Here is a 19,322-nt window from a genome sequence, read left to right on the forward strand (position 1 = left end):
TAAATGACACCCGACAGAAGCAATGAATCAGTGGCCCAGATGTTCATAACACCTCTTGTCCTCACTGACCTAAATGTGTGAACTATTTCAGAAGCTGCATTTTTGGACATGGAGGTGTTTAATAAGAACAGGAGGAATTTATGACAACCCCCATCCTTCAGCTTTGATGTTCCAATTACATCTACTACTTATGAATGTGAATTTAAAGTTACAGTTCTCTCAAAAATGTAAATCCATCTACTCACCCTCATGCCTTTGAAACCCCTCTGACTGACTTTACTCTGTGGAACACACAAGGAGTTATTTTCTGCTCTTTTACATATAATGAAAGTGAATGGTGACCACAGATGTCAGGTCAGGATTTTCAATTTTGGATTTCAGTCTGGGTTTCACACAAGATATTGTATGGCTTCAGACATGTTGGAATCTAGTGCCGGAGTACAAACTACATTTATGGTGTTAAGTAGATTCTTGAGATCATCCTTAGACATTCTGGTTAACTTCTTTTGTGTTTGACACAAGACACTCAGTCATACAAATTTGAAACATGAGTGCGTTAAAAAAAAACATTTTAGATAAAGATTTCCTTCCAAAGGTTTATAAAGCAGAAGCTCTATCTTTGTTTGTTGCCCTGGTTTTAGATTTTGAAAGTATCTAACTTGATTAATGTTAACATTGTAACCAATATTATAATTTTGGCTTCTTGTTATGGTCAATAAATGGTAAATGGCAAAAAACATTTTTTAATATATTTTGTCTAAATAAAAAAGTGAATTTATCCATTACATTATAAAGGTACAGTGTGTTTTTATAGCTTTAAGAGTGCATTCAATGTAGCAAATGTAATAAAACTGGAAATTAACTGTATTTAATGATTATATATAATATTGGTTGATTGTTTTAAAAAAAATGGTTGCAATATATTGTGAAGTATTGTTTGGGGTCAGGTTTTTTTTTTTTTATCTTTCAAGGATGCTGATTAAAACTGACAGTAAATACATCTATAATGTCATAAATGATTTTTATTTCATATTAATTTTTATTAAACAATTTGTATTTTTATTAAAGAATCTGTAGCAAAAAAATAAAGCACGTTTCCAGAAAAAATATTAAACAGAAAACCTGTTTTCAACATTGATAAGAAATATTTCTTGAGCAGCAAATCAGCAAATTAAAATGATTTCTGAAGGATCACAACACTGAAGACAGGAGTGATGAAGCTGAAAATTCAGCTTTAGTTTGCACCACAGGAATAAATTACATTAAACTGTAATAATATTTCACAATGTTTACAGCTACTGTGTTTTTAATCAAATAAATGCAGCCTTTGTGAGCATAAGAGACTTCTTTCAAAAACATTAGGAAAACCTTACGACCTCAAACTTTTGCGTCGCAGTATATGTGAACCTTATGGACAAAAAGCTGAATTACTGTATAAGAATTATTCAGGATGTATCCAATATACCAGCAGAGTTCCTGTGACTGCTAGAGGATGTCACTAGAAATGCCAATGCCATGAGTTCAATTCCCAGGGAGCATAGTGATAAAATATATAGCCTGAGCGCAAGTCACTTTGGATAAAAGTGCCAGCCAGATGAAAAACTGTCAGATGAAATACACAGAAGTTAAAAGAAAAATCGCACACCAGTCAGAAGCAGGAAGTGTGAGAGTGAAGCTGCAACGACTCCACCGCAGAAGAATCAATGCCACTCTCAATACAACTCCAGTTAAAGGATTCAGTAACGTTTATTGTACATTCACGCTGGACACTAGCAAACCAACCCTTCCAACAGCAACCCATGAATTACACATTTAAGACTTCTTGTGCGGAGCAAAACCATGAAAAGCCTGTGGCATTTTATGAAAAACAATCACGGATCTCACGAAATATTAATGTGAAACATTTCTGATCCATGGAGATATCGACATTGAAAAATAACATTTCTGAATGAAACAATATTTACTGATGACAAATAAAAATCAAATAAAAACATAATTAGCGTCACGAGCCATTACAAACAGCGAGAGCTTTCGAGGGTAACGATGTAGAGCAATCAATTTACATACTTAGAATTACAAACTTCAGGGTTTAGTGCTAATTAGTGGCATTGGTGGAACGCACGCGCACATTCAAACGACACAATTACGAATAAACGCACATAACCATTTACAGCATGCTTGTATAGCCTTAATGGGAACGTGATGTTGCATGCAGAAGATTCATTGAAATCTTGCACGTTTGCGCTGTCTGAAAGCAGCTGTGCAACTACAAGTGCATTCCCTCTCCAGGGGCTCTCGTTCGCTGTGCAAGACGGATGACTGTATGCAGCTTCTGTAGAGTTCAGTGCACTTTTACGAACTGCCACTATTCCAAAGTGTCCAAAGATACTGGAAAGTAAAAAAAATGGTAAATTTACACCACATGGCTAACCAAGCTCCTCGAGCGACCGGGTTGCTTGCAGGGCAGCGTTTGCGTCCTTTTCTGCATGTTGTTACTCACACACACACACACACAAACGCACAAGTATAATCTCACACACACACACCGAGAGACGCCCGGCAGGCCTTGGCAGAGAAGAGCAGAGATGATCCGGGCGGAGAAGAGCAGCAGTGGGTCGCTGGCGCTGAGGCTCCAGTGCTTGCACTGTAAACATGAAGCGAGAGGGACGGAACCCCTCCATCCCCTCTCGCTCGTTCAGTTCCTTTTGTTGTGTTCTCTGCTGAGTGATCCTCACTTGCCCAACCGCTGCTCACACGTCGCATAGCGCTGCAGAGCACCGAACAAGTCGTCGTAAGAGACGTCTACGTGGGACGGCATGGAGCTACAGGTGGAGGAGAGAATAAATACTTCAGAAACACACTAGTAAATATATTATGTTTTTTTTTTTCTTCATTTTCTTAAATGGGTTTAATATGTTACATTGAAAAACAATTCGAAGTGTTGATTAACTGGTGATTTAGAAATTAGTTGCATTTCATGATTTTTAATTAAAGCTAAACCTTGGTTCCACACCACTGTTTTTTCTCTCAAACTGAACATATGTGCAGTACAGAATACTGTACATAAAATAAATAAGCTCTTATGCTCACCAAGGCTGCATTTATTTGATCAAATATACACTAAAATAGTAATACTATATAGTAGTGTTGTAAAAAGTAATAAAATACTATAATGGTAATAACATAACTTGTATATTTTAATACTTTTTATAATGCAATTTCTTCTTGTAATGCAAAGCTGAATTTTCAGCATCATTACTCCTAGTCTTCAGTGTCACATGATCCTTCAGAAATCATTATCATATGCTGATCTGCTGATCTGATTTTTTTATCAATGTTGGAAAAAGTTTCCACAAAAATATTAAGCAGAACAACTATGACCATTTTTGTTTTAGGTTTCAGCTTCACAAGAACAGTATTTAGTTGAAATTGAATTTTTGCAACATTATAAATGTCTTTACTGTCATTTTTATTCAAATTAATGTGAGCTTGCTATGTAAAAGTACTCAAAACAAATAAAATTACTCCCCGATTTCAGTCATTTCCAAATGTGCACATTTCATTTTAGTGGATTGAACATGATTAGATGTAGTGGGATTATCTCAGTTTCCTCAGGGTAGTTGGACTGATAATTAAAATGTAGCTAATTACATACCTGAAATGAAGGTGCATAATTGTAAATCAATTTTGTGCAATCACTTAAATTTTTAAAAATCAAAAAGTCATTTTAATTACTGATTAACAGTCTACAGATGTGTTATCAGTCACCAGACAAGCACCATAGAAGACTGAATGTGTCGTGATACATGAAAGGGAAACTAAACAGAGGATCAAGTTTGCAGCGAATCAGTGCAGTGACACACTGCCATCTAGTGGAAGCTCAGAGAAACAAACAAAACCCCATTCAGCGTCGAACAATGCTAATTTAAAATCTCCATTAGTTCAATATATTTTCCAATTATCACTGAAAAGGAAAAATGCATGCTACCTTCTCTATTAAATTCTGTTTCTAAACATAAGCCAACAAGATAAAAAGTCCACATTTATATGCTTTTACTTTTCAAATTTCATTAATATTAATATTCTCTCATTTAATCTCAAATTTTTTAATTTGTGCATTAATATTTTGGATTAAAATGTATATAGAACGAAAAGTGTACACTTAACTGCTCTGTGTACATGCCTTACATTTGTTTAACCTTTAGTAAAATTAGTCAACGCATTTATCATTCACAATCTGGTGTGGTAAAAACTCCATGCATGTTAAGACAAGAAACTGGTGTTTAAAACAATTAAGATGGAGACTGTCAGACTGCTGGACGCTGACGATGGTTGCATGATGCAATGCGGTGAAAGTCTGCATGTGTGCTGTGATCTCACAGAGCTACACACTTCATCACACACGCTTGGAAAGCTTCCAGAGATAAGTGTGCCAGCGTGGACAGGCTTGCTTGTTAATCTGTGCTGATAATCACACGAAAGGATTTAAGTAAATTCTCCAGGCAAAATGCCACCGTATGCACTCATAGAAAGCAAACATGCGAACACAACTACGTCAAATCACAGGCTTTCTGCTACCGATTAGGGCTGCAGCTAACGATTATTTTTATTGTCGACTAATCTATCGATCATTTTTCAATTAATCTATTTTCTTATCAGTTGATGAATTCTTTAGTTAAATTATCAATAAATAATAACAGTAACTTCTGCTATTAATCTTAATATTTTATTCAAACGTTTTCTCATAATTAATACTTTACAAAATTAAATAATAAAAGACAAATAACAACAAGAAAAGAGAGAAAAAGAAATAACAATAAATAATTAATAAAAATAAAAATGAAAGAAAGAAAATAACAATACAAAATAAGAAAAAGAAAAATAATAGCATTAAATAATTAAAAAAGAAAAGAAAGCAAGGAAGCAAGAAAGAGGCTAATAATAACACGAAAGAAAGAATTACAGGGCAGTGATACAATCAATAGAAATGCACATTATGGCTGCATCACAGTTGCTGTTTGGGACTGACAGCAGTTGCTTACAGGTGACAGACTTGAAATTTTTTATTTATTCAGCAGATTAAAACATCTGCTTGAATACATATCTGTATGAATGAACAGCTGAAGTCACAACCGCATTCAGGACACTAGAGCGACAGAGTCAAAACACAGTTAAACAACCAACAACGACTTTAAATGCTTTGTTATGAGTGCAGAGAGCACGTTTGACCTCGTTCGTGATCACGCCCACGGCACTGACGGCAGCTCCAGTGGATCATAAGATGAACGCGAATCATTTCTCCATCTCTGTGGGTGAATTAAACCAGTCATGATTATATAGGCAACTCGATGTCCCATGCTGTTCCGTTCATTCAGCGCAGCTTTGAATGCGGTTGTGAATCCTGACAATGTAAAGGCGTCAGTTCGGCTATATGCGGTTCTAACTGTCGTATAATAATAATGGTCTATGAACGCAACTCTATGAAGTGATATTGCCATAGTAGCCTTTACCTTCTGCTCTAGAGTCTTGTTTTGTGTTAAACATGGCAGAAAAACAGTCTTAAAGGATTAGTTCACTTTTAAAAAAACTTTTGCTGATAATTTACTCACCCCCATGTCATCCAAGATGTCCATGTCTTTCTTTCTTCAGTCGAAAAGAAATTAAGGTTTTTGATGAAAATATTTCTCCATGAAATGGACTTCATTGGGACTCAAACGGTTCAAGGTCAAAATGACAGTTTCAGTGCAGCTTCAAAGGGCTTTAAACGATACCAGACGATGAATAAGGGTCTTATCTAGCGAAACGATCGGTCATTTCAAAAATAAATAAAAAAGTTTAAGTTTTATAAGCACAAATGCTCGCCTTGCTCTGTTCTGTGATGCGCGTTCGTGACGTCACGTAATACGCAATTACGTTGAAAAGGTCACAGTTGACTTATGCGGAAGTGCCGAGTCAGTGTTTACAAATGTGCGGAAGGAGGACCATATACACATATTCAAATGTCTTTGTGTCAGTTTATCGTTTAAAATGCCCATTTCGTGTGCGTATCCTGGGTGTTTTAATATTAAAAAGCCTACTGACTCGGTACTTCCGCCTACCTCAACCGTGACCTTTTCAACGTAATTGCGTATTACGTGACGTCACGAACGCGCATCACAGAACAGAGCAAGGCGAGCATTTGTGCTTATAAAACTTGAACTTTTTATTTATTTTTGAAATGACCGATCGTTTCGCTAGATAAGACCCTTATTCATCGTCTGGTATCGTTTAAAGCCCTTTGAAGCTGCACTGAAACTGTCATTCGGACCTTGAACCGTTTGGGTCCCAATGCAGTCCATTATATGGAGAAATGTTTTCATCAAAAACCTTAATTTCTTTTCGACTGAAGAAAGAAAGACATGGACATCTTGGATGACATGGGGGTGAGTAAATTATCAGCAAAAGTTTTTTTAAAAGTGAACTAATCCTTTAAGTAGGGATAGCTGCAGGCTCGCGCAATGGGCATGGATAAAGGTGCGACTCGATGCATTCCATGCTAATCGACATATTTTCATAATCGACTTAATGACGTCGACGAATCGCTGCAGCCCTACCCTTCATTTTTTCTCTGAAATTATTTCTTTGTACATTTTCACTTTATTTCCAGATTTAAATTTCAGGGCTGCTAACTCGTCAGCAGTGAAAAAGATGCCCGACTTGAGCTGAGTGATACTAATATTACTATACATTAAACGTTATGCTTAACTTGTAGGTCGAACAGTTCTCAAATCGACTTCATGTCAGAGTAATAGAGTGGTGGAACTATGATGTCACTTTGTAGGCGAAAACCCGGAAGCGAGTTAGCATTTGAGCACTTCCGGTTCCATCATCCCAGAGTCAATGGGTTTTTTGAATGGGATTTTGGTTAAATCCCTTAAATAAGGTCCGTGGTTCACACAGGCTCAAGATACATTCACGTTTTATTCTACGACATAAAACACACCAGTTACACCCCACTCGTGATTTTTTAAAGCTGTTACGTTTCTTTAAAAAGACAGTTGCTAACAAGTTGCTAAATGGGACTACAGGCGCTGTCAGAGACATTCAACGTCATCACGCCGAACAGGAACTCATTCTAACCAGCTTTTACAGTCTCGTGCTCTTTTGGATTAAAATTCATCCAGAGTAAATAATTATCATGGAAAATGTTTCTAAAAATAAGTTTAAAAGTGGTAGGAAACATGGTGGTGGTGACGTTGAAGGAGAGCGACCCTGGTGCTGTAGTTCGTTTATAGCCTAATGTTAGCTTTTTAGTTCTGGCGCTTGTATTTAGGCTTCAAAATTCATAAAATTTGTATTACTTTGTAAAGATTATCTTGATGGTCAAAACGTGTAAGTTTCATGAACTATGATTGAACACAGAGCTTATTTTTTGCGATTATCGAAAAGCCTATGGGGAAATCCTATTGGGTTTTTGTCGAGGGAACCAGTTTCATGCTAACAGCCGATCCGCCTACAGAGTGACATCATAGTTCCCCCACTCTATAGCTTACTGATATGTGAGAAAAATGTTCAGGTCGAGACTGAGGAGCATTTTTGCAAAGGGTAGCAAACTAATGTAGCAATAACGTAACTTACAATCTTCATAGCTATTGCAACAGCAGCCTCACGCAAAACAAACAACAACAACAACAAAAAAACAGCAGCCTCACGCAGTAATCACCACTTAAACTGGAACACCATAATTTACAGCAGATACAAATGCGTTCCGTCCGAAATATGGACAGTTGCCTGCAGCGTCTCAAAGTTAGGCTTCAGGAGTGAGATTGGTTGGATGAGGGAAAGAACATTAAGGTAAGCCAATCAGAGGCAGGGCTCGACAGTGCGAGCATTTCACTCGCATTTGCGACTAAAAATAGATGTGTGCGAACTGGAAAATGTATTTAGGAGCACAAGTGCGAATACAAAACAAAATACAAAACAGCCTAACTTATACAGTAGCCTATAACAAACGTATTAATTTATTCTGTTTATTTATGGAAAAATTGCGATGCAGCCTCATATGATTACTTAAGAACTTTTAAAAAGGCAACGGTTTAATTTAAATGAGCACAGATGAGAAGAAAAGCGGAGCGAGTTAAAGTGAAGACGTGCTGAATGACGCACATTCGCCACTAGAGGGCGCTGCCGTTACCCCGGTAACCCAGTAAACAAATCAGCTGCGCTACTTTCCTAAAACTGTGTAAATAATGTTTCACACTCACAGTCATTTAGATATTTATATTCGCTTTAGTCTTCACAATAGCATCAAATAATTCTTACTTAAAGGCTTAATGAGCTATTTATTTTCAAACATTTTTTCTAACCTAAACATGGCCCATCCACTGATCTGTAATAGAGAACAGTGGGCCTATCTGTATATCAACGACTGATTCGTTATTATTGTTCAGTAACACAAGTTCCATTAGTTAACATGAAAAAAACAATGACTGCATTTATTAATAATGCTATCTTAATTTCAACTTTTAATAATACATTATAAAATCAAAAGTTGTCTTAATATAATTCAATGGAGCTAACATTAACTTTTAACATTAATTTTTTATTAATCAACATTAACAAAGAATATTAACTACTGCAACAATTAGCTATTGCACATTTTTAGTTAATGTTAACCTGCTTTAACTAATGTTAACAAATGGGACTTACTTACCTATTGTTCTTTCGTTCATTTGAACAATCTTTTGCTCTCTAATCTTGAAACACTTGTTTACTTTATATTTTTAGGTATTTTTTATAAAAGTCTTTTAGTAAATTATCTTTAATAAAGTTATTTAACCTGTTAGGAGGACAACACTTTTTTTCACTTAGAAATTATATATTGTGATTTATAAACAAAAACATATACCGTGACAAAAGCTTCAATGATTATTGTGAAAATTTTATACCGACACAGTTTAATAGGATTATAACTAATTACATAATTAGCCTATTAAATAGTGTCTGAAGTAAAATTATTTAAGAACCTTGTGTACTTTCTGTATTCTGATCAATTAAATAATTGTGATTGTAAATGTCTCTTTGTATCCCCTTATTAAGCTAAAACACCTAATTTGAAAAATGTGCATTGTGCCCCTAAATTTTTTTAATGTGCTCCTAAATTTTTTGACTTAGGAGCACATGTGCTCCTTGTGGAAAAGGTAAGTGTCAAGCCCTGAGAGGCAGAGTAGGGCGGGTCCATTCCTTTCCCAACAGGGGGAAAAAAAACGCTACAGGTGACGTGACACAGATGACGACAACTACAACCAATTTAAGTCATTCTGCTCTGACTTAAGAACTTTATAAGGCCTTCATTTGTGGAAGAACAAATTAATATTTTAAGATGCACAAAAAATAAAACAATTCTGTACAAAGCAATTAGCCTGTAATCTGTACAGTTTGTGCTTAATTACATCGATACATAAACATACTCACATAATCTCTGTTAGTCTGATGTGCCAGGGAAGAAATCCAAGTGTGCTTTCCACAGGGCCAAACTTCAGAATCAGGTCTGGGTCTGGTATGTTCTTTGACTCTGCTCAGGGGAAAAAACAGGCATCAGTGGAAAAAGCCTGAAGAGCTTCTGAAGATGAATACTGAGAATACTACAGGCTCTTCTGTTAACTGAGAAGATCCTGGAGACCACAGAAACAGTGAAAAAGGACCCGAATAACAGATCTGTCTCTCAACACAACATATCCTCCAGGATGAGTGAGCTCAGTGAGCTGCAATCACAGAGGAGCGATGAGGCTCATATTGTTGCAATCAGAAGTTGTGCTATAAATATTCTTCATCGCTCTGATGGCCTGAATTGTACTATTTTCTATTGTGCCTCTTGTTATCTGACATTATCATGTTCCTGATACAGATATATACTATTCTATTTTTGTAAATGGATGTTGGGTTGATACATCCAACATTACTGTAACTATTATAAATAAATATTTAATAAGCATAAATATCTTGTACTACAATTTTGTAAAAAAAATAAAAAAGATTTACATGATTAATATTTATTAAAATGTCAATTTACAGTTTTATTTAAATAATTGTCACACAAAAAAGTAAATTTATTTGAAACAAAGGTTTAAATCATTGCAACTATAAAGAAATGTCAAATTATCATATAAATGGTCAGTAAATTATTATATTGCTTGGAATTTTCAATGCGTTTTATGACTTTTTAATCTTTTTTTTTCATAACATTTCCCAGCTTTTAAAAAAGTCGATGTTGAAGGCGTTTCTTTTTAATTCTGCTCTTGTACTGTGAAAAGACATCACCAATACAATACAACAAAACAATATCCCATGAATTATTTCACTGGCTTTCACTTGAAATTTCTCAAAAGGCACTTTGAAAACTTAGGTTTTTTTTCCACTTCTAATCCCTATTGGCATTCTTCACTAAAGAAAGGTAAAGAATCGAGCAGATCCTTTAAAAGACTAACACAAGCCCATAAGATTTTTTATTTATATAGCGCTTTTAACAATACAGATTGTGTCAAAGCACTTAACAGTATCAAATTGGAGGATAGAGTGTAAGTAATGTATAAAAATAAGATTAAACACTCAATTTTCAGTTAAGGCATTTCATTATTGAGTTCAGAGATGTCATTGTCTAGATCAGTATCTAACATCTGCTTGTCAGCTGACAGACATGCTGTAAACTCACCTCTGAGTAATGAGTCCAGCACAGTGACGTTAATGTCTTTGGATGTCTTCTCCTTCTGCTCAATCGCCCTGCAGAGCTGCTGGGCTGCCTGGACGATACTGAGCCGCCCATCGTCTGGAGATAAGACCTTCACCACTGACTGACAAGATAATGCTACAGAAGACAGGAAAAAATAACTTTATATTAAGTGAGGACAACATTTAAACAGACTAAAAGAATCAGGCAATGCATAGACATTGGTGTATTTCCCATTTAAAAACTGAGTAACTCAGAACAAGTGACTAAATATGAAGTCACAGTCTTCTCGTTATAGTCAGACATGTGATGAGAGTGAGATTAAAACAGAAATCACAAGTCACATCATGTGAACAGGCTCAAAGGTTATTTTAATGATGAAAATTTGAGGGATAAGCTTAGCAGCAGTGTGTATATATATATATATATATATATAAAATAAAATAAAAATATTAAATTTATCTGGGACAGTGAACCTTTTTTAATTTCTTTGAAAAGGTTGTTGACATCAAGGCTGCATTCATTTAATCAAAAATCAAAAATCAATTAAAAAAAGCAATATTGTGAAATATTATCACAAACTAAAATACCAGTTTTCTATTTGAATATATATTCCTTTGATGCAAAGCTGAATTTTCAGTGTATTAAAAATCGTATGCTGATTTGCTGCAGGAAACATTTCCTATTATTATCAAAGTTAAAAACAGATGCTGCTTTATATTTTTGTGGAAACCATTTTTTAAGAATTTGTAATGAACAGAAATGGACAGCATTTGAAATAGAAATCGTTTGTAAAATGAGTGACTTTACTGTCATGTTTAAACAAATTAATGCATCCCCATTGAATAAAAAACATGAATTTATTTTAAAAATTCTCATTCTTTTAAAAGTATAAATATGTTGGCAGGGCAAAATCTGAACTACTAGTCCAACTGGATAAGCAGAAAAAAAACGTCTTTTTTTTTTGCCCCAAAAAAATATATAGCCTAGAAGTAAAACAATAAGCAAAGAGGGTTTTTCCATGCATTACTGTGTCACTCTGGATTGAGTTCCATACAGTCCTTAAAACACGACTTGCTCAAGGCAACTTTGGAAAAATAAAACCAGTTTCCTGATCTACAGAGGTTAGTAACAATGAATCTTTTCCAGACAAAACTGCATAAAAGTGTCCGTTTCTCCACAATTAACATGTTTCCAAACCCAAGCCGTGAAAACAAATAAAAGGTGTAAACAACTAATCATTGTGATCCATCTCAGAGATCATAAAGGAGCACAACCTGCATTCATCCTAGACTAAATATTCTGATCTAACCTGTTTGTAAAGGCGTACCCAACCACAGTGGGCGTCTCAAACAAAAAGCAACAGTCGTTTTCTCAGGTTTAGAGCCTCACCTTGATGCTCTTGTTTGTCGGTACCGTTCTTCATAAACTCCACCGAGTATTTGGAGCTGTCCATTCCCAAAAGCTCCTGCTGCTGTTTCAGGATCTCCTCCATGAGCCTGGAGTTATTCCTCCTGAACACACCTGTAAAACAAGATGTCCCACACCCATTAGACACTATAGGTCCAGAAGTGTACCTTACACTTCAGCATCCCTTATATCATTAACATCAATCTAAAAATGTTATCAGCAACCTCACACTTTCAGAAGACAAATTTAGACTCTTAACATTTGAGGCTAATTAAGGAACATGAGAAAACTCAATTTGCTGAACTTTTCAATGTGGCTTAGATCAGTGACTACTGGGAATACTCACTGTTAAATAATAAAAATAAAGCAAAATTAACATGCTCGTCTGTTTTTAAAATGGAGGAAATAAAAAATCTTGAATCAAAACTAGTTGAAAACCACAGACTTCTTGGTTTCTTCTTAAAATGACTTGGTCCGCAGTGATACGAGTGAATAGAGCGGAATTTAATATTAATAATGTGATTCAGAACTCTTTTCACCCTTACCACATATTTGTCAGTTATCAAATATCTGTCAAAGGTTACAAGCAGCATATGATATCAGACACTCCCCTACTTCCATTGAGAAATATACTGTCTGGTATATTGTTCCACTATAAAGACAAGAATTAAAGTTGGAGTAATATGCATTTCAAAACCGTCAAAAAAACATTCACGCAAAGTCTAGTTTCATTCTTGAAATCAAGTAATAAGAAGTTTTGGTGCATGTCTCACAAGTTTATCCTATATATATTAGTCCATTTGTTAGCAAGACAAATTTAGTATAGCTATTTCTTTAATAAGTACAGTTCAGAATGAGTGTGTTGTATACATAAATATCTGTTGTGCTGAGTGCCAATAGAACATAATTTCACACATATTTTGGCATTTTATTTTCACAAGTTATTTGAAACATTACAACAGGCACTTTATTGCATTAAAAATCACTTCACTTTGAAGTATCTAGAATTCACGTTTAATGTGATGCAGAAACACATTAATCATATGTAAACACAAAGTACATTACGTGCGCCAAATGAACTCTGCTCAAGTTAAGAAACAGCATGTGACTGCCATTCACTTCCCTTTGTTCAATGCATAAGAATCCCAATAAGTCTTACCTTGATTATCATACACACTGACATATGAGATGCCCACTGCCATGCACCAGACCACTAGATTGGCGACATCAGTGAAGTGGATGTCCTCCTCAGTGATCAATAACCCCACATGAAGAGGCAGCTTCTCTAACGTCCTGCCATCGGCTCCCCAGCGAACCCGACGACTGCTCCGTTTGCCTATGGCTCCAGTCTTTTTCGGATTATGAAAGCCGAGGGCAAGGGGTAGCAATAAGCCCACCACGGCCTGTTTCCATCTCCAGATGTGGACTCGGAACCAGGCGACCAGCGCACGCTGGACATAAAGCAGCGCGTGCAAAAACCGCCACACCATCTCATACAGTAAAGCCATGCTTCAACGTCTTAGAAACGCGTTCCTAGTTGGATGTAGCTATAGGATTTTGAAGTAAATTCCTCATATTAAAGTAATCCGCGTAGGTGTGAGCGGTGGTCTATCGAGAAATGAGCCATTTTGGTCACTGCCAACACCGCAGCGCGCCGGCTGCCATTTCTTCATCTTGACAACCTTTCCACTCTGAACCCGCTGCTATGTGACATGGAGCTCTCTGATTGGACGGCTGACGAGCGCTCGTGCCTCATTCTAACCGCTGGTCTGGGCTCGGTTGTGACGTTACGCGGCAAGTACTAAGGCGGGAGAAGAACATTTGCGACCTGATCTCAGATCAGAATAAAATCAGAATTCAGCCTTACTCGAGATGGCGCAATGCGATTGGTTGCTGTACCGGTAAATGGAATATGTGTACAAATCTGAAATGTCTATTAATTTGATCTATGAAATATTTTTTTGTTTACTTCAGATATACATTTCGGATTTTACTCAGTGTCATAGAATATATAAAACGTTTTATTGAAGGACATATTTGAATCTGTTTGATAATAGGATTAAAACGACTTTTAACACGTACTACTACTGGCCACATTGCTACTATAAAACGATAATTAATATATATTTTAATTTAATATTTCTGTATTTTATATAAATATATATATATATATATTTTAACTATAATACAGTATTAAATGAAGTTTTTTATGCATATAGTAATATGAAATTAATATGAAATGTTTTTTTATGAGTCTGTTTCTGATTTGTTTTTCTGGAGTTTAATGAAACGAAGCCACATTTTAAAAGCCAAATACAATTGATTATATTTTATTGTGTCCATATCACTGACGGTGACCAATATTGGACAAAACACTACAACAGATGAAATTTGTTCATTCTATATGGGATGCAGAGAGGCAGAACAACATTGCAATGTCTTCATATGTGAGGATTACATTTACAAATCATAATCATCATATTCCTCATTGTCTACGTGTTCAGTTTGGCTCTCCAATAACAAATCCCTTGGCTGCTTCTCACAGATATCCTGTGCCAGTACATGATCTCGCCATTCATCAAGAGATTCATGTACAGGCTCACTGCAGAAATCAGGCCTGATTTCCACATCCTTTGCTAAAAGGGCCTTTTTGGCCTCGAGGAGTTCACAGTTGCACTGCCATGGGTTTCCATCCAAATATAAAACTTTTAGTTTTGGTAGGTTCAATGCAGGCAGGGTGGAGAGTTTGCTGTTGCGCAGATTTAACACCTGCAGTCGCCTGAGAGGCTTCAGCTCACGTTCATGTATCGTGTCAATGTTGTTCCCCTTCAGATCCAAACGGACCAGTGTCTCAGGAAGCCTGGTATAAAAAGAATATTAAAAGAACTGATTAATAGAAACAGTTATCAAGAGATTCTTGAGGCATTTAACATGACCAATTATTCACATCATATTCAGTCTGATAAAAGCATAAATAAACAAACAAATGCATAAATACAGTAAATAAATGCATAAATAAATGCATAATTAAACAAATGCATAAACTCATAGCCTAAATAAATGTGTAAACTAATGCGTAAATAAATGCATAATTAATAGTGCTGTCAAACGATTAATCTTGATTAATCGCATCCAAAATAAAAGTTATATATTATATATAAATATATTTAACATATTTCTCATGAATATATACAGTACATGCATGTGTTTATATTCATATATACGACATAATAAATATACACACATATTATGTAAACAAAAACTTTTATTTTGGATGCGATTAATCGTTTGACAGCACTAATAATTAAACAAATGCATAAACTTATAAATAAACTCATCAATAAATAAATACAAATTTTACTATGTAAAAACTATACAAAAATGTGTAAATTAATGCTTAAATAAATGAATAAATGAAAGAGTAAACTCATAAATAAATGTGTAAATCAATTTATTAAAAAAAAACTCTGTGTAAACAAATGCATACACTCATAAATAAACAAAATAAATGTGTAAATCAATGCATAAATAAATGTTTAAATGAATGCAGAAATAAATGCATAAACAAACAAATGCATGAACTCAAAAATAAATGCATAAATAAACAAATGCATAAACTCATAAATAAAATAAAATAAAATGTTACTATGTAAAAACTATAAAAAAAGGTAAACAGATCAAAATCACTCAAATTGAAATTAAAATAAAACTGGAAAATATTTATATAAATTGATATTAATCATACTAATTAATATTAATATCAAAATGTTAATAAAAACTATTATTTCATTGACACTAAAAAACACAGATTCACTTTTAGTTTATGTCAGAGGAAATCAAATGAAAAACAAAACATTAAGTGAAGAAAAAAATGCACATACCCATAAGGAATACCAGAAAGGAGATTATGTTCTAATGCTAGGCTGGTTAGTTGAATGCAGTTTCTCAGGGCATTGGCTTCAAAGTTTTGGATGGAGTTGTTTTCCAAAAAGAGATGTTTCAGTAGTTTCATTCCTGCTAGCTGTCGGAAAGTGACTTCCTGGATATTGTTCTGCCTGCAGTCCAGCTTCTCGAGTTTAGAGGTCAATCTAGCAGGCAGTATTCGTAACTGGTTTCCTGCCAACTCACACACAGACAGATTAGGCAGGCGAAGACCCCCGTCCACTGACACTAGCCTGTTAGAGCTTACAGAAAGGGTAATGAGGTTGTGCAGTTGGGACATGTCACGATTCCTCAGCGATCAGATCTGATTCCTGTCCAAGTTCAGATGAACCAGAGACCGAGGAAGATCATGAGGGACTTTGGTGAGGAGGTTTGAAGACAAATCTAACATTTTTAGAAGCTGCAGTGAAGAGAAGAACGTTGATGAAATGGAGGAGATCCTGTTGATTAGATTTTATTTCCATCCAGATAAAGACTCTCAAGCTTCTGAAGTGATGTTAGGGTGTTAAGGTGCTAATCTGGTTATTCTGGAGGTTCAAGACCCGCAGTTCTTGAGGCGCTCCAGGGGTGACTCTTGCAGGCTGTGTATCCTGTTGTGGCCCAAATGGAGGATCTCCAGGCCAGAGGGCAGGGAAGCTGTCTCAACTTGTTTTTCTGAAGGTCCAGAGTTCTTAGCAACACGTGAGATCTGAACACATTGACGTCGATCTGTTCGATTCCACCAGATGACAGAACGACTTCTTCAAGGCCTGGCAGACCAGAAAAATCTCTGACCTATAGATAACACAATCTGTTTAAAATCTACCTGTAATGCAACACATTTCAAAGTAAAAACAGTATATTTACAAAGAAAAAAAAGATTTCATCCCCTGGGAATGAATTAATGAATTAAATAAATAAATACATCTGTTTAAAATCAACAAATATAAAAGGCTATGAAAATAATATCAATAATAATAATAATAATATAAACTTTTAGAGAAAAATCACATTGTACAAAAGTGTAAAAAATGAAACTAAGAGAAATGTATCCTGAAATTTTCAAATTCACTACCAATTTTACCTCTGTAATGTGACATTTCAAAGTAAAACAGGAAATAAAAAAAAAAAAAAGTAATCCCCTGGCAATTAATAAGTTTATATATCAATATGTTTAAAATCAACAAACACAATAGGCTATTAAATAAATAATAATAATAGGATATTCAATAAGAAAAAAATTATCCACTGGGAATGAGTAAATAAACAAATCTGTTTAAAACCAACCGATATAATGGTAAATAAATAAATAGATAGATTTAATTAAAGAAAAATTACAGTGCAAAGGTGTAAAAAACAAAAATAAGACATTCTGGAATTATGAATTGACTACCAATTTACCATTGTAATGTGACACAATAAACAAAAATATTTCATCCACTGGGAATGAATGAAAAGTGAAGTGAAGTGACATACAGCCAAGTATGGTGACCCATACTCGGAATTCGTGCTCTGCATTTAACCCATCCAACGTGCACACACACAGCAGTGAACACACACACACCGTGAACACACACCTGGAGCAGTGGGCAGCCATTTATGCTGCGGCGCCCGGGGAGCAGTTGGGGGTTCGGTGCCTTGCTCAAGGGCACCTCAGTCGTGGTATTGAGGGTGGAGAGAGCGCTGGACATTCACTCCCCCCACCTACAATTCCTGCCGGCCGGAGACTCGAACCCGCAACCTTTGGATTACGAGTCCGACTCTCTAACCATTAGGCCACGACTTCCCCCTATGAATGAACAAATAAATGTTTTAATCCTGAATAGCATATATAAAATCAACAAAGAACAAAAATGACCTTCAGCTCTCTGAGATGATTGTATCTCAGGTGTATTTTCTTCAGGTTGTTTGAGACGACCGGTGGTACATCCTGAGCCCTGAAACATTGCACTGAGGTTGCTTGCTCACAGATGCAGGTTTTTGGACAGATGTGGCTGCAGTGGCCATGTTGACTGTAGAGTAAGACACACAGAAAAAGGCAGAATATCATCATTCTGAGAAAACAGCTTCACACAGCTGTGTGCTGAAGCAGCATTTTGAGCGTCTGAGGCTTAAATAGCTGAGGCAGATTCACGCTTGTGAGAATAAGACTCCTCTGCTTTATTTGGAACAATGGCTGAGATCCTTATCTTGGTTAGAAAACAAAATTCGACACCAGCAAGGAACTGGCTTATCAGCAATAGAGTGTCCTGTCTGTTTGCAGATGTAAACTTGCTGATGAACTATTTACAACCTATTCTGTTACACAAATTCATTTCTTATGTATAAATGCTTTGGCCACTCTTTGCACCCAGTAATATTAACTTTACAAAATTAAGTTTTAAAACCTAAAATGTAGAAAAATGTTATATTTTGGTCTACTGGATTAAAAAACTACCAACATTTATTGACTTCGTTACTTTTTTTTTGGTATGTTGTTTGTTCACTGTTGTTGTTATAAATTTAATAAAAAACTATATTGAATATTGACTTCATTGCTGTGAGTTTTTTTATAAAATAAATATTCAATTTCTAAAAAATAAATAAATGTATGAATTAATTAATAAAGGTTGGGTGGTGCAGCAAATAATCACAAATCTCCGGTTTTTGAGCCGAATGTGATTTCATGATCTATTAATTTAACATTTAATAATGTGTAATTAGCATATCTATATATATATGTGTGTGTGTAAAGTTAAACTAAATTAAACTATATTAAAATGAGAAATGTTGCCTTGGCAACTAGCTGTAATTTTATTTTAGTTAAAATTTATTTAATTTTAGTTTTAGTTGATTACTATATATTTATACATACATACATACGGTACATACATACATATATATATATATACATACATACATACAGTATATACATACATACACACACACACACACACATATATATATATATATATATATATATATATACATACATACTGTGTAAAAACTGTATAAAACCTATACATGCTTGGTTTACACACACACACACACACACACACACACACACACACACACACACACACACACACACACACACACACACTCATTCATTATAAACCAAGCATGTATAGGTTTTATCTACACTTGCAAATATATTATACAGTTCAACAACTAATGAAATGATAATAATGTTAATAATTGTATTTATATGATGACACAGAGGGTGTATCTGCTGTAAATTCCCACGAAGCACTCAGTAATCGAATCGCTCGTCTATCGACTGCCTTCCTCATTGACGGGCTCCATT

General features: G+C 35.2%; 1 protein-coding gene and 1 pseudogene across 2 annotated transcripts; both read right to left on the bottom strand.

The window, feature by feature from the left end:
- Window positions 1-967: 967 nt before the first annotated feature.
- On the bottom strand, window positions 968-13,824 carry LOC306880060 (dehydrodolichyl diphosphate synthase complex subunit nus1). Its single transcript, XM_079433341.1, has 5 exons — window positions 13,275-13,824; window positions 12,098-12,229; window positions 10,691-10,843; window positions 9,454-9,553; window positions 968-2,822 (listed from the first exon to the last, which is right to left on the bottom strand). Exons 1-5 carry the CDS (start codon window positions 13,621-13,623, stop codon window positions 2,732-2,734), a joined length of 825 nt encoding a protein of 274 aa, XP_079289467.1. The 5' UTR covers window positions 13,624-13,824; the 3' UTR covers window positions 968-2,731.
- A 751-nt stretch (window positions 13,825-14,575) lies between these two features.
- On the bottom strand, window positions 14,576-18,089 carry LOC306879908 (nephrocan-like; annotated as a pseudogene). Its single transcript has 3 exons — window positions 17,895-18,089; window positions 15,997-16,831; window positions 14,576-14,975 (listed from the first exon to the last, which is right to left on the bottom strand). The product of its transcript is annotated as a nephrocan-like (transcript).
- Between the last annotated feature and the right edge of the window lie 1,233 nt (window positions 18,090-19,322).

This window comes from Barbus barbus (genome assembly GCF_936440315.1).
Source record: "Barbus barbus genome assembly, chromosome: 14".
Classification (NCBI taxonomy): domain Eukaryota; kingdom Metazoa; phylum Chordata; class Actinopteri; order Cypriniformes; family Cyprinidae; genus Barbus; species Barbus barbus.